Source organism: Capricornis sumatraensis, chromosome 8 (genome assembly GCF_032405125.1).
Source record: "Capricornis sumatraensis isolate serow.1 chromosome 8, serow.2, whole genome shotgun sequence".
Lineage (NCBI taxonomy): Eukaryota > Metazoa > Chordata > Mammalia > Artiodactyla > Bovidae > Capricornis > Capricornis sumatraensis.
The window spans coordinates 8,689,659-8,704,979 of record NC_091076.1 but is presented as its reverse complement, the minus strand read 5'-3'; the positions used below and the strand labels follow the sequence as shown (position 1 = coordinate 8,704,979).

At 60.4% G+C, this 15,321-nt stretch overlaps 1 protein-coding gene across 3 annotated transcripts in view; it reads right to left on the bottom strand.

The window, feature by feature from the left end:
* MACROD1 (mono-ADP ribosylhydrolase 1) overlaps positions 1-15,321 on the bottom strand; it is a 155,190-nt gene that overhangs the window by 14,053 nt on the left and 125,816 nt on the right. For all 3 annotated transcript variants that reach the window (XM_068978529.1, XM_068978527.1, XM_068978526.1), the window contains exon 4: positions 678-707. In XM_068978529.1, the coding sequence (XP_068834630.1) occupies positions 678-707 (30 nt within the window). The remainder of the gene's footprint in view (positions 1-677; positions 708-15,321) is intronic.

Here is a 15,321-nt window from a genome sequence, read left to right as displayed (position 1 = left end):
CCGGTTGACCTGGCCCTGCGTCCCTGGAGGCTGGGCCCGCTCTGACCTCAACGCCCTGCCCACCTGGCCCTGCAGCACCCTGGGTCATGGTGGGTCTCAGAACAGTGCACACACCCGCCTTCTCGTGGGCTTAACGGGTGCTGGGGTTCTCCCTGGCTTGATGAGATCGTGTCCTGACACACAGCTGCCCTGAGGCTGCAGGGCAGAGTGGAGACACGCATTTTGCTCTCACAGGTGGGCAAACTTGCCCAGGGCGCATGGGGATCAGGGGGCAGGGCTGGGGTTTTCTCACCACACCGGTGCTACAACCCCACGACCCAGGCCCAGTCCCTCTGAAACCTCAGGGGGCCTTCCAGTCCCAGTTACAGACCAGGCGGCCTCTGTTCAGGGGACAGGGACCTACCCTAGTCACCCAGCCATGCCGGAGCCAGGCCTGTGGTTCAGGTGTCCGGCTTCACCTACAGATACTGGAGGCCAGGCGAGGCTGATGGCCTGGGGGACAGTAAAGAAGGGCAGAGTGGAGAGATGGGAGGGGTGCCTGGTGGGGACGAGGGGGCAGCCTTGGGAAGGCACGGCAGCCAGCTGGGCTCGGAAGGTGGGCGAGGGGGCTGGGAGGAGAGAGGTGGACCCCCACCCACCCAGCCCTGTACCCCAGCCCACAGGAAGGGTCTACTCACCGCCACCACCTCCGAGCAGGGAGCTGTTGGCTGCAAGAGAGAGAGAGAGACAAAGGTGTCAGTGGGGAGAGGCTGGGGGGACAGGCAGCTATGTGGAGGGGTGACCAGGGGCTGCCAGCTGGGCCTGAGTGCCAGCCCAGGTCCCGGGCATGGGCTCTCTGAAGCAGAGGCAGATAACTGGGGGGCGCAGGGGGCTGGGGCTTCCTCTCCCTTTGAGGCTCCTGATGGGCCTGGAGTTTGTAGGGTGGCCGGGGAGTTGGGGGGCACCAGGGTCCGGAAGCAGCTGCGTGTGGGGCCTGGCGTGGCAGGCAACCCTTGGACACATGCATCCTTCCTTCCCCAGAGGTGCCCAGGGCTTGCCTACCAGCGCGGTGCAGAGGGGTGGGGCTCACAGGCTGCAGGGGCCACAGACCTGTGGTCACAGGGACGCAGCTGGGGGGAAGGGCTGCCCGGGGCATGAGCGTGCGGGGTGAGAGCCTTGAACCAGGGTGGGGAGCCTCTAGGACCAGAGCACCCACCCGTGAGTTCTGGGCCCCTCCCTGGCTCAGTGCAGGAAGGGCCAGGGCCTGGGACTGGAACCAGCTGGAAGAGATGGGTGACTTGAGCCACCGCACTCTGTGACTCGGTTTCCCTGTATGTGAAATGGGAGAACAGGCCACCTTATAGGCTCGGTGTGAAGGTCAAGGAAGAAACAGGGCTCTCCCTGCCCCCCTCCCTAGACCAGAGCGGGACTGAGGGCCGCCCTGGCCGTCTCACCCTGCCTGGCTGGCTGCCCACTCCGGCCTCCCCACAGAGCAGAGTGAAGCTGGCAGCCTCCTGGCTGGAATGTCAGGGCCTCGAAGGTCCGTGCCCCTCCCAGCCCGGGCCCCAGCGTCTGACTGCACAGCTGCTTGGGTGTGAACCACCGTGCTCAGGGCTCGTCAGGGCGAACCCAGGCGATTCGGGGCGGGTGCGTCCTGCATGCCCAGGTGCTGCCGGCGGGGGCCGTGGACCTCCTGTGCCTCGGTCCCCCAGCCCTCGGAGTCCTTGGCCGTGACACCGCTCCGGCCTACTGGCCTTCCTTCCCCGGTCTTGTTGCAGCCCCTCTGGAGGGGGACTCACGGAACAGGGCTCGGGCCAGGAGTGGGGCCATTTCCAGGCCGGCCAGGCCACAGGCCCCTGGGTGGAGGCTGCTAAGTGGTGCTGGGTGGCTCTGAGTGGCTGGTCTCCCAGAGCTGACAGCTCTTCGCTTGGGGAATAATTAATTCCACAGCCCGAAAACCCAGGGCTGCAAGTTGCCACGTTACTTGCAAGATTAATACAAGCAGCTAATTAAGATGGAGAGGCGAGGAGCGGCTGGGTGCTCCCAGAGCAGGGGTGGGGGGCCGCCGGAAAAAGGGGGGGCGGTGCAGGCGGGCAGAGGAGGCGGGCGAGGCAGCCAGAGTCAGAGATGGACCCCGGCGGACATGCAGGCCACGGGGGCGGGGCTCACCAAGGCTGGGGATGTGGGCTCTGCCCCGGGAGCGCAGGTGGCCAGTGGCCGAGCGAGGGCTCTTTGCCAGGCAGACTGGTCCCAGGTACTATCACAGCAAAGCCACAGGTGCTGTGCGATCGCTCCCATTTCACAGACAAGAAAAGCAAAACCCAGAGGTTGAGCTGCACAATAGCAGGATCGGAACTGGGTCTGTCTGATGTCAAAGCCACAGAGCAGGTGGGCCTCAAAGTCCAGAGGGAGGGCCCCCCCAGCCCGCCCTGCCAGGACCAGGGCCTGCCTCCTCCACTTACAGGCAGAGCACACAGGAGGCCCCTGGGATGCAGTCTGGACCCGCCCCCACCCCAGCAGGTTGGCCGCAGAGATGAAGGTTTGGATGTCTGGACCGGTCTGCCCCGGAGCCTGCGGGGGAGGCCGGGGCATCTCAGGTGGGCGCGGGTCCAGCCCCCCCACCCCCGACCCCTCAGGGCAGTCCTGGCGGCTGTCGGAAGCTGCCCTCCATGGCCCTTCCCCGCCTCCCCCCATCACCTCTCTCTTAATTAACACCGGCCGCAAATGAGCTGGCTTATGCTTGTGGAGGGCTGGATGCCAAATGGATTGGCAATGAGCCGCAAAGGGGTGGGCGGGGAGGGGTCGCTGACCTGCGTTTCCAAAGGCCCCTTCAGAAAGAGATGCCATCATTCACCTGCCCTGAGCCCCCGAAATCCCACCGCATGTGGCCCTGCCTGAGCGAGGGGGCTGGGGTGAATTGGCCTGATGGCCACTAGGCCGGGGACACCCAGGGGCTGAGGAGGGAGGTGCGCTCAGGGCAGAGGCGGAGCTGGGGGAAGGGGCACGGTAGCCAGGTGGCATCACCTGCCAGAGGAGGGAGAGCACAGGTGCAGCCCAGCACTGGGGGCTCAGACTCAAGCTGCACGGAAGACGCGGCCCCAGTTCAGCGGGCACCCCAGGAGGCTACTCCGCAGAGTCCCCATCCCCCAGCCCACTGTGCCCCGCAGCCCCGTTGGCGGGGGCACTCGGGGAGGGGCAGTAACCCAGGGATCTAAACCCTGCTCCTGCCCTCTCTCCCCCGGGCCCCTCTCCCCAGGGGCCTGGATGTCTGGTCATGCAGTGTCCAAGGCACTTAGAGCTGGGGGGATGACCTGGAGGCTTGCGTGGGACATGGGGAATGGGGAGCAGGGCCAAAGGTACCACAGGCGGTCCCCTGGGTGTGCTGCCCAGCCTCCCACCCAAAGCGGGGCAGTTCCAGGCCTTCCTGCTGCCTGGCCAAGGCTGGCCCGCCCGCCTCACCTGGAAGCTGGGCTGGAGTCTCCAGTGCCTCCCCTTTCTGCTGTACCACTGCCCCCATGCTCCGCTCAGTTTGGTTTGAGGCTCTAAATCAAAGCTGGTCATTAGCCCATTTTTCTGATGAGGAAACTGAGGCTCTTGGCGTGCCAGGTTGGATGCGGGGAAAGGGCCTTAAGCCAGGATGTCTGGTTGTCAGCGCCCATTTTATTAACCCCTGAACGCTCCCTCTGTTTGAAAGGGTCTTCCTGCTGAGCCGGGAGGTGGGCGAGGGAGGTGAGGACAGCGCTGGCTTTCGGGCCCAAGCCAGAGTCTATGGCCCAGCCCTGCCCAGAGAGCCGGAACCTGCCCAGCTAAGCAGGGCCACTGAGCTTGCAAGTGGCTGAGTAAGGGAGTGGGGCCCAGGCCTGGCCCTGAGCTTTGTCAGGGGGCCTGAAGTTTCTTCAATCTTTGGGGGCGTGGGGGTGTGCGCTCCTTGGCCAGAGTGTGTGAGGTGCCTGGCCCAGCGCCTGGCATCTGAGTCTGCCTCTTGGCACCCCTCTGCGGGGTGAGGTGGTCCAGCCCAGCCTCGGCCCCCGCCCGGAGACGTGCTGGTGCCACGCTCAGCTGGACACAATTAACTGGCTCCGAGCCTCAGTGCTGAGCCTGTGACCTTGGGGTGGAAATGAGGTCCACCCCGGTCACTGCCAAATCCTCTGTCCCCTGACAGCCGCCCGCCAGGCCAGGGTGTGCTGGGGCGCCTTGCTCCTGCCTGCCGCCCTTCCCTGCCCCCACTCTGCTGCTCAAAAATGCAGTCCCCTAACCCCACGCCCCCTGCCCGCCCTGGGCCATCTGGGGGGCGGCCCCTCCCTCAACCCCCAGGGCCTGCTGTCCTGTGTGGGCAGAGCCGCTCCCCAGTTTGTGCCCAGTTCAGGGGCTGGCATGTGGCCACTGCCTGGTAAAAGGGAGAGGAGGGCCGGACACGAAGGGCTTGATCACCGTTACCGCGGGGGACTCTGCAGTGGCCCCCTCCCCGTCACTCTGCACAGAACATTTTAATTGGGTGCCAGCTGTGTGCCAGGGGCCACCGAGGGTGCCCAAGTTGGGCGGGGAGGAGTGTGTAAACATCCCAGTGAGGGAGGAAGAAGGGGCGGGTTGTGGGGGGTGTGCTTCACAGGGGAGGCGGCAGCACACCCTAGAGGGAAGGAGGGCACGCAGGGAGGTGAGCCTGGGCATCTCCTGGTCCGATGGGCAGCTGCAGGGGGCCTGCGCTGGGGAAGGGGAGGGTGGGCTTTGCCTGGCTCTCCACAGGCCCAGGGAGGATCAAAGGGGCCGGAATGTGGTGGGACAGGGCAGCAGCAGGACAGGGATGGGGCGAGGGGGAAGGTGCGGAGGGAGGAGGGGGAGAGGGAAAGGAGATGGTGGGGAGGGGGAGGGTGGGGGAGGGGGAATGGGAAGGGGGAGGCAGAGGGCAGGGGGAGGGGGAGGGTGGCGGAAGATGGGAGAGGGGAGGCAGAGGGCGGGGGAGAGGGGAGACAGCGGGGAGGGGAGAGTGGGGAAGGGAAGGTGGGGGAGGGCAGGGGGAGGGGCCCAAGGACACCTCCCCCTCTTCCGGTTGTTCCCCGCCACTGCCCTCGCTACCCACCCCCTCCTGCCCTGTGAGGGAGCACCTCAGCAGAGAAGAGTAGCCCCCACTTTGAGAGCTCAGGAGAGGAGCAGTAGGCATGTGCCTGGGACTCGTAATTCTTTTAGGGACCCTGAAAAGGTAATTTCCCTTAAAATGAGAAGCAAAGGGACTTCCCTGGTGGGCCAGTGGCTAAGACTCTGTGTTCCCAGTGCAGGGACCCCAGGTTCCTCGGGGTAGTGAGATGCCCGGTGCTTGAACTAAGCCCGTGCCCCGCAGCTGCTGAGCCCTCAGGCTCTGGAGCAACGAGAGCGCGATGTGCCAGAACGAAGACCCAGTGCAGCCAGAAAAGAAGAATCAGAAGGAAGAAGTGAGCTTTTAGGTTGAAGAAAATGTTATATATAACGTTATATACATAGGAAATATATACTATCAAATGTTAATAAAATTGTGTTTATGCCAACAAAGTCATACAATCAACTTTTAATATTTTTATAGCGGAAGAGCCCCCAGCGGCAGAGGGCCTGGGCCCGGGGCCAGGTAAAGTCTGTACTCACATGGGGTCATTTGATCCTGACCCTCTGTGGAGGATACAATTACTAACCCATTTTACAGATGAGCAAGCTGGGCCACGGAGAAGGATCTTCTCACTATGCAAACCTGAACGACTCCTGGGTAAAGGTACCACAGCTTCCTGGGTAAAGGTCCAAAAGATCCCTCTTGCTCTCAGGACAAAAAACTGGCTGCTCCCACACCCCACCCCAGGCCCATGACACCTTACCTTTCTCCTCTCCGTTCCCTTCAAACATTCCCCATTTCCTCCAGCCCCAGGACCTTCACAGAGGCTGTTCCCTCTGCCTGGAGGAGACCCTCCCCAAGAGCCAGGAGAGCACCCAGCTCTCCCCGCCCTCCCGTGGGCCATGAATCACTGCCTCCAGCATCCTCACCTCCCAGGTAAGCGTCTGCCTCCCCACCCTCGCTCCGTGCGTCTGATCCACAGTTTGTCCCAGCGCTGAGCACACAGACTGGTACACAGCAGGCGCCCACTAACAATTTGCTGAACCAATCTGACCGTGACCTAACAGTCACTCAGCCAGGCTGCATGTGGTCCCGCTCTCATCCATGGGGCCCTGCAGAAGAGCCCACCCGGGGGGCCCTAGCAGGCAGGACGGGGGAGGGGGCCGTGCAGGCGGCAGAGCTGGTTCAAGGGCAGAGGCAGGAGGCCGTGTAGGAGCTGCCCAGCCGAGGGAGGAGGGGCACTGTGGGGGGCTGGGCCGCCACAGAGGAGACTCGGTGACCCAAGGAAAGCGCTGAGCAGGTTACTGGGCCAGGGAGAAGCCGGGTGAGCGGGCACAGCGGTGACTTTGCAGCCAGCGCAGCCCCTCTGGGTGTTTCCCAGAGGCTGTGACTGCCATGTGCCCTCGTCCTGGCCTCCAGGGCCGGCTCAGGGAGAGGCCTGCTCCCCAAAATCACCCAGCCTCTCTGCCTGGCCTGCTTTGCTCCACCCTTCTCATAAGGCCAGGTCTCAGCTTTCTATCGCTTGACAAAGTCACATGCAGCCCGGACACGTGCCAGGCTCTGGGACCCAGACGGCTGGCACAGAGCTCATCACCTAACAGTCGAGAAACCACAAAATAAACTCAAATGAGAATTACCATTAGCATTATTGCCCGAAGTTGCGAAGAGGGTAGAGAAGGGAGGAGAGAGTGGCAGGCAGCTGTGGAGGGGCTCATCTAGGAGGAATCAAGGACCTGCTGAAAAGGGGGCCGTTTGTGAAGAGCATGGGCCCGGCAGAGGCTGGTCTGTGCAAAGGCCCTGAGGCAGAGGCCTGCCTGGAAGGTTGGAGGCAAGCCAGGAGGCCGCTGTGGCTGAAGCAGAGTGAGTTAGGGGAGAGTAGGGGAGAAGGTCAGAGGGCCCGGGGGGCTACCACGCTTTCCAGGTGACCCCCTCCCAGACCTCCTCCTTGGTTCTCTCCCAAAACAACCCTGTCCATCCTGTGGTACCTGCCCCGCCTCCCCCTGCCCGAGCCCCACCGCTCAGCCGTGCCCCGGACTCTAGCACAGCGCCTGGTACCTGTGAGGTGACACCTGACTGCCTGTCTGCCCCCCGACAGTGGAATGGTGGCCCCAGCCTCGTGGGGAGGAAGGGTTAGCTGGTCTGGGGATTCTGTTCCCAGGAAATCAACACCATTGCCTCCCCGCAGGGCTGCGGTGGGTGTCCGTGTTACTCGAGGGCAAGCTGTTTAAAACACGTTTTAGATTAGAAACGCCCCACAGGTGGAATAAAATGTGAAATGTGCTGAATTTTTGAAGACAGAACAAGAGGCTTCAAAGGCATCTCAAGCTGCGCGAGCAGTTGCTGTGCTTGACAAGCTCCTCCCCCAGGCCAAGGTCACGGTCCTGTGACTGGGGCTGCCTGGTGGCAAGTGAGAGGCTTACTGGACATTCCCCAGGCTTGAGGGGGCCCCTCCTGGGGGACGCGAGGCTCACACTTCTCAGCACCAGGCTTTCATACGGACTTCTGCTGATCATCTTAATAGGCGTGTACGTGTGTATACACACCCCTTCCTGCCCTGTTTACAGATGGGGAAACCGAGGCCCAGAGAGGCAAAGTCCAAACCCATAATCCACTTCGGGGGAGGCAACATCCTTGAGCTTTGCAAGGCCCGGTCCTGTAACCCCCAGCCGTGATATTGGGCCAATTGTTCCACTCCCTGGGGAGTTTCCTCCTGTGTTGGGGGGTAGAGAGGTCAGTTAAGTGAAGGTCTCTGGGGCATGGAGGATAAAGTTTAAAAAGCCTGTAAAACCGTCACGGCGTCACAGAGCTTCGTGGTGACGCTGGGTGCAGGAGTGAGGTCCCCGCTCTCCCCAGTCAGCCAGGAGGAAGGAGACCAGGCTGTTGCTTTAATAATAACAACGTCCCTGGTGGTCCAGTGGTTAAGAATCTGCCTGCCAATGCAGAGAACACTGGTTCCATCCCTGGTCCTGGTAGATCCCACGTGCCTTGGGGCAACTAAGCCCTCGTGCCTAGAACCCTTGCTCTGCAACAAGAGAAGCCACCGCAGTGAGAAGCCCGCACACCGCAACTGCAGAGCACCCCCGATCACCGCAACGAGAGAAAGCCCGAGTGTAGCAAGGAAGACCCAGCGCCGCCAAGAAGGAACAAATAGATACAATTTAAAATAACAACAGTAATGACGACAGCGGCTTCTGCTCATCAAGGCTTGTTCACCAGCCTCCTAGGGAGAGGCGTGGGGACTGGCTGGACGCACAGCTCCATTTTACAGACGGGGAGACTGAGGCTCAGGTAAGTGTCTGGTCTGAGGCCACTCACTGAGGGTGGTGGAGATAGAATTCCAATCCCATTGGTCTGACTCTGGAGCCTGGCCCTCTCAGCATGCTGCTCAGCCAGATTCGGCTTGCTTGCCTCCAGGATCGAGCCTCTCACTCCCTGTTCTCTAAACAGAGCCCTGAGATTCCCTAAATCTGTTGGGAATTTTCAGCTGTGTTGGGTCTTTATTGCTGTGTGAGCTTTTCTCTCATTGCAGAGAGCAGCTGGGCCCCACTTCTGAAATCTCCCCCTCAGCTTCCTCCTTCCCACTGGCCCTGGGCCAGGCTCTCATTCCTCTGCTATCTGGAACCTCAGATGGGCCTCCCCGTTCACCCATGCCCAGCCCAAATCTGCAGGCCGCTCCCTGGTCTACCCCGGGCATCCCAGCCCCATGCCTTTCCCTACAAAAGCCACCCAGTCAGCCACTGAGGCTCAGAGCAGGTGACCTGGCTGTGGCTCCTGCTGTGGTTCTAGGCCCCTCCTCGTCCCCTCCTGCCTGGACTCTGCCCCTGAAAACCTAGCGTCCCAGCCAGGGGCCCCCAAGCCAGATCCCAAGCCCTTGGACCCCACCCACCCTCAACACCCACTCTCCAATCTACCCAGACACCTTTCACTTATTGGCATTTTGTGTTGCAAGAAATTCGTGTTCATTGCCCCCAGTTGGATAATATACAAAAAAAGCAAAAGAAAAGTGAGTCACCCATTAGCTCATCACACAGATTCGGCTAGCCCCTGTTCACATTTTCCTGGAGGAAATTTTAGACGTTAAACAAAAATAAAAAATACTTAATAACACATTTATCGAGCAAATTCTTTGTGCTAGGCGCTGGGCCAAGCATTTCCAGTGGATTCTTTCATTTTACCCTTCCCTCCCTGGAGAGCCTAATGAGTGGGTACTATTATTTTTCTCACTTAACAGATGAGGAAATAGATGTTCAGAGAGGTTAACATGATTCGTGCAAGGAAGCCAGGCTTTGAATTGGGCAGACTGATTTCTAAGGCAGTGAGTGCTGAGTCGGCAGCGCTGAGGGGCCCTGGCTGCAGCCTGGGCCTCCCTGCCCCCAGGAGCCAGGGGTCCCAGCGTCCCACCATTAGCATAAGCACGAGCAGCCCTGAAACCCAATTACAAGAGATGACTTGGGCCCCAGCCAGCCGGGTGGCGCAGTCTCCAGCTGTGCAGAAATGAGGGGCTGGGGCCCAGGGGAGCCCCGCGGAGTCGGGAGGGACTGGACAATGAGGGGAATATGTTCTGGGGGAGGGGCCTGAGAGGCCGCTTGTCCCACTGCACCTGGGGCGCCGTGGGTGGGTCCTGAAGGCAGCCTTGACTTCCTGCTCAGTCCCTCTTGGCCAGAGAGGCCCACTGCCCCTAAGGGAGGGTCACAGGTTCCTCTGCCCCCAGCTTGCTGGGTGGTCTCAAGCAGCCGCTTGCCCTCTCTGAGCTTCACTTTTCTTCCGGAAAAAGGAGAAGAAAAATTGGGGCTTCCCTGATGGCTCAGATGGAAAAGAATCTGCCTGCAATTCAGGAGACCCGGCTTGGATCCCTGGCTCAGCAAGATCCCCTGGAGATGGGAACGGCTACCCACTCCAGTATTCTTGCCTGGAGAATCCCATGGACAGAGGAGCCTGAGAACCAGGGGCTAATTGAGCAGAAAACTAACGACGGATTGGGAGGAGGAAAGACTGCTGGTTCTGAACACCTGGGCAGGTCGGTGGTTGCGCTGCCAATTTCCCCATGAGGTCCGGCCACCGTCTCCTCCCACCTGGCCCGCTCCGGTGCTGGCCCTGTCCAGCAGACGGTGCCCCTCCATCCTGTCCGGCAATGGGCGCTCCTTTTCTACTGATAAAAGCAGCACGTGTGCAAGTGTGCACACACACACACACACACACACACACACACACGGTCCCTCGACCCCAACAGCCCAACAAATATAATGTCATAGAAATGAAGCCCACCCTCCCTCCCCGGCAGAAGAACCCGCCACTCTGAATTTGGCATGTGTTTTCTTTGTAACGTCTTCCCTGTAGCTCAGATGGCAGAGAATCTGCCTGCAATGCAGGAGACCCGGGTTTGATCCCTGGGTCAGGAAGATCCTCTGGGGAAGGGAATGGCAACCCACTCCAGTATTCTTGCCTGGAGAATCCCATGGACAGAGGAGCCTGGTGGGCTACAGTTTGTGGGGTCGCAAAGAGTCGGAGACGACTGGGAGACTACCATTACTACTATACTACTTTCTTTTTAACAACGTAAAAAAGTTGTTGTTTATATTTGGCTGTGCTGGGTCTTCCCTGCTGCGCCAACTTTCTCTAGCTGTGGAGTGTGGGGGCTGCTCTTCAGCTGCGGCGCGCCGGCTCCTCGCTGCAGGGCTTCTCTCGGTTCGGAACACGAGCTCTAGGTGCAGCCCTTGGGCCGGGCTCCAGAGCGCAGGCTCAGTAGTTGTGGTCACCGGCTTAGTTGCTCCCCATGAGGTCTTCCCAGACCAGGGATGGAACCAGCGTTTCCTACGTTGGTAGGCAGACTCTTTACCACTGAGCCACCAGGGAAGCCCTCCATGCATTTTTCTTTAGAGTTTTACTCTGTACGTCCCTCAACAGGCTATTACCCAGGTCCTCATGTCTTAGAAAGCGGAGCTCCTGGGATCAGCTGCTACCCTTCACAGCGAGGCTTGGGTGGCTCCTCCGGCAGGCCCGGGCTGCTCTGGTCTCTCTGCTTCCACTGGGGTGTAATATTCCAGGCTGGGACAGTCCCACGCTTATCCACCTGTCCTCCCACCAACCATCAAATGCGCTCACTTTCTCTCTTGCAAACCCAGCCAAAGTAGCATCTTGCACACGGCCACGAGCCCAGGTCCGGAATTTATTTCCTGTATGCCTGGGAACGGGACTGCTGGGTTGTGGTATATGAACATCTTTTAACTCGACTAGTTACTGCCAAATTGTTCTCCAAAGCGATTGTTCAGATGATCGTTTTAAAATATAAATTAGATCATGTCACTTCCCTGCTTGAAACTCTCAAATAGCTTGCTATTAAACTTAGAATAAAATCTATATTCCACTCCACAAATGCATGGCTGCACTCCATGCTCCATTCTCCCTGGTCTCCTGGACTTCTTTCTCTTCCTCGGATAGATCTGGCTCTCTCCTGCCTCAGGACCTTTGCACTTACTGCCCCGCCTCTGCCTGGCACACTCTCTGTCCAGCTTTTTCCAAACTGGCTCCTGCTCATCTTTCAGGTCTCCGGTGAAAACGTTGCCTCTTCTGAAAGGCCTCCCCCTGAAGTGCCTCCCGCCCTGTTCCTCTTATCACCCTGTTTAGTTCCTCAGGAAGACACGGCATGGTTCTGGAGTGACCCCATCCTCTCATTTCCTTGCTGGTTCATTACCAGCGTGGTGGCTCAGATGGTAAAGCATCTGCCTGCAATGTGGGAGACCCGGGTTCGATCCCCGGGTTGGGAAGATCCCCTGGAGAAGGAAATGGTAACCCACTCCAGTACTCTTGCCTAGAAAACTCCATGGATGGAGGAGCCTGGTGGGCTACAGTCCATGGGGTCGCAAAGAGTCAGACACGACTGAGCGACTTCGCTTACCAGCATGGCAGCCTGTAAGAGGGCCCGGTCTGCCTAGGTCATTCCTGCGTCCTGGAGGCCAGCATGGCTGGCACCGAAGATCTGCTCTCCGTGTCATTCATTCATTCAACAGGTGTTGATGCAGCCCCATCTGGTTGGAATGTCCAGAGGAGAGTCATGCTGAGTTGAGGGCAGAGGGGCAGCCAGGACCGTGGGGCCTTGAACCTTCTCCCATGGCCGTGGGGAGCCAAGGAGGGTGCTAGAGTGAGGGAGCATCAGGGTCAGGCTGCTGCTGCTGCTAAGTTGCTTCAGTCGTGTCCGACTCTGTGCGACCCCACAGATGGCAGCCCACCAGGCTCCCCCGTCCCTGGGATTCTCCAGGCAAGAACACTGGAGTGGGTTGCCATTTCCTTCTCCAATGCATGAAAGTGAAAAGTGAAAGTGAAGTCGCTCAGTCATGTCGGACTCTTAGTGACCCCATGGACTGCAGCCCACCAGGCTCCTCCACCCATGGGATTTTCCAAGCAAGAGTACTGCAGTGGGGTGCCATTGCCTTCTCCGTCAGGGTCAGGCTAGCACTTTAGGAAGCAGCTCCGGGGCCTCCCTGGTGGCTCAGGGGTAGAAAATCCACTTGCAAAAGCAGGAGACACGGGTCGATCCCTGGTCCGGAGAGATCCCACATGCCGTGGAGCACTAAGCGCGTGCGCCACAGCTGCGGAGCCCACGAGCGGCAGCTACTGGCGCCCAAGCGCCCGAGAGCCTGTGCCCCACCAAGAGCAGCCACTACAGCGAGAAGCCCGCCGCTGCCACTGCAGGCCGGGCCCTGCTCGCCACGAGAGAAGGGCCTGAGCGGCAAGGAAGGCCCAGCATAGCCATAAAGAAAGAAAGAAAGAAAGAAAACGGGGCAGGGAAGGCGGCTTCTCAGAGCTGAGGGGGAGCCTACTGAAGGGAGGGGACCTGGAGGTGGGGGCTGGGGGGACGGTGGTGGCCGAGGACGGGCCGATGGAGGGCCAGGATGAGAGGTGATGCCAAACCCACAGGGACCAATGAGGGCATGAGATTCGCTCCAAATGTGGCACAACCCAGTCGATGGAAGGAGCACCCTGGTGTGAGGGAACGGCGGGGTTCTGGCCTCTGCGATGCCCGGCCCCCACCTTCCACCACCGCAGGAAGCTGGGAGGGAGTTCTCCCTGGGATGCTGAGAAGCGGGTAGAGGTCCAGAAGCGTGTGCTGGGAGCCCGGCAAGGCCCCCTCGAGCTAGTCCAGCCCCTCTGTGTATGGACGGGGAAGCTGAGGCCCTAATAGGAAAGGCGCTAGAAGATCGCGTGGCTGAATCTCAGCCTCATTGTTGCTTTTGGAATATGAGGTGTGGTACTGAGACCAAACAGACATCCTTCTTCCCGATAAAGACTGAGGAAAGGCGGCAAGCCCGTGTGAGGTGCAGGGAACCTAAGTCAGACACCAGGAAGGACTTGCATAGAAACTCCACCCACCAGACCCAGCCTTCTCTGGCTGCCTCCTCCGGGCAGTCCTGTCAGGGGCTCTCAGCACACAAGGCTGGGGAGGTGGCTCATTCAAGGTCACTCGGCCAGGATGAGGTCATTCTCATTCCTGCATGCTCAGTTGCTTCAGTAGAGTCTGGCCCTTTGCGCCCCACAGACTGTAGCCCCACCAGGCTCCTCTGTCCATGGGATTTTCCAGGCAAGACTACTGGAGTGGGTTGCCATGCCCTCCTCCAGGAGGGGGATCCAGGGGATCTTCCCAACCCAGGGATTGAACTTGTGTCCCCTGCGGCTCCTGCATTGCTCTTTACCACTGAGCCACTGGACAAGAGGTCACTCACCTAAGTGCTCCTTTGTCGGGAGGGCCAGAGGTGGGGCTGAGAAGCTCCAGTTCCCTCCCGTCCCAGGCCCTGGGGTCCGGAAGCTCAGGGTGCCCTCTCCCTGAGGGTCTCACGGCGGCCTTCTGGCTCCTCCCATGTTGTGTCCTGTGGGGACCAGACAGGACCCCAGCCTGGATTCGGCCCAGCGTCTTCAGGTGGCCCTGGGCTGGGCGCCCCTGCTCCCAGGCCTCCCAGCTGGAGCTGCACTCCTGGCAGCCATTGGTATGCGAGGCAGTGCTTCAGCCCCTCCGAGGCCCAGCCTTTCCGCTCAGCTCTTTAAGGATCCCTCCTCATCGTAGTGGTTGCTGGGCAACCCCATCCCCCACCGTCACCGGGACCCTCCCCCTCCTCCTGTGCCCCCTCCTCTCTGGGTCCTCCCAGTGCCCCATCGCAGAGGATTACTTAGCTCAGAACCTGCCAGGCCTGGCTGCCCCTGTGCTGGGCAGATTGGGGTGCCTTGAGTGACCCCACCCAACCCCGGCCCTGGACCACAGCTCTGCTCCACCAGGACTCGGGCTGGGGACCCCGGCTCAGGACACCCCACCTGCATATACCCACGGCTCCACCCCCAGCCTCAATGGCTTCAGCTGCCCCGGGGTATTGGAACTTGTTGGGGGAACAGAAAGGACCCAAGGGGAAAGGCCCAGGAATTGAGTCCCCTGGGGAGGTGGCCTACTCGGGGCACTGGGCCTCAAGAGCCCCTGGGTGGTGGTGGAGACCGAGGCAGTAAACTGGGGCAGGCGTGGGAGCGGGAGGAGGTGGGGAGGATTTTGAGCCCTGAAGGTCTGCGAGGGGTTGAGAAGAGGTGGCAGTGAGGTGGAGGGGTTGTCTGTGGAGGTGGGGCTCTAGCAGGTCTCTGAGCCTCCAGTCTTGAAACCTCGAATTTTCCACCCCCCACCATCCTCCACCCTGCCCTCCACTTCTCCCGCCTTGGGCAGTCGGGGGACCCTGCTTCCTGGCTCCCCGACATCTGGGTATGTGCCCTCTCTTTTCCTCCCTTCAACTTCCTTCCCGATCAGGCCTGTACTTCGAGCCTCTCCTCTATCTCCCAGGTCCCACAACCCTCTGCCCACCAGGTGCTGCTCCCCGCCCAGCCCTCTGGGCCTCGGCACGGGCTGACCCCTCCACTCAGGCTGTCCTCTTAAGACACAGCTCAAGTCTCCCTTCCTGAACCTGACTTGGGATGTGTGTAACAGGTGCACGATAGCCAGAGTCGAGAAATGCTTGAGTTGTCATCAGGAGCACTGCTTTTGCTGGGAACAAGGGCTCAGGAGTGAGGGGGGTAGGGAGGAGCAAGAGGCAGCCCCGGGTGCCTGGAGGAGGTGGGGAAATGGGGTGGTGATGATGTCATTTGTGGGGGGACGAGGAGGGACAGGAGGGCCCATCAGAGACAGGAGCCTCAGTCCAGCCAGGGCCAGGGAGCGTGGGCTGGCAGGGAACCCCGGGCCCGGGGGTGGTACGGTCCTGCCTCTGACGTTTGGCGTCTTTCTCCCCACCCCCCAGGGGCTTGAG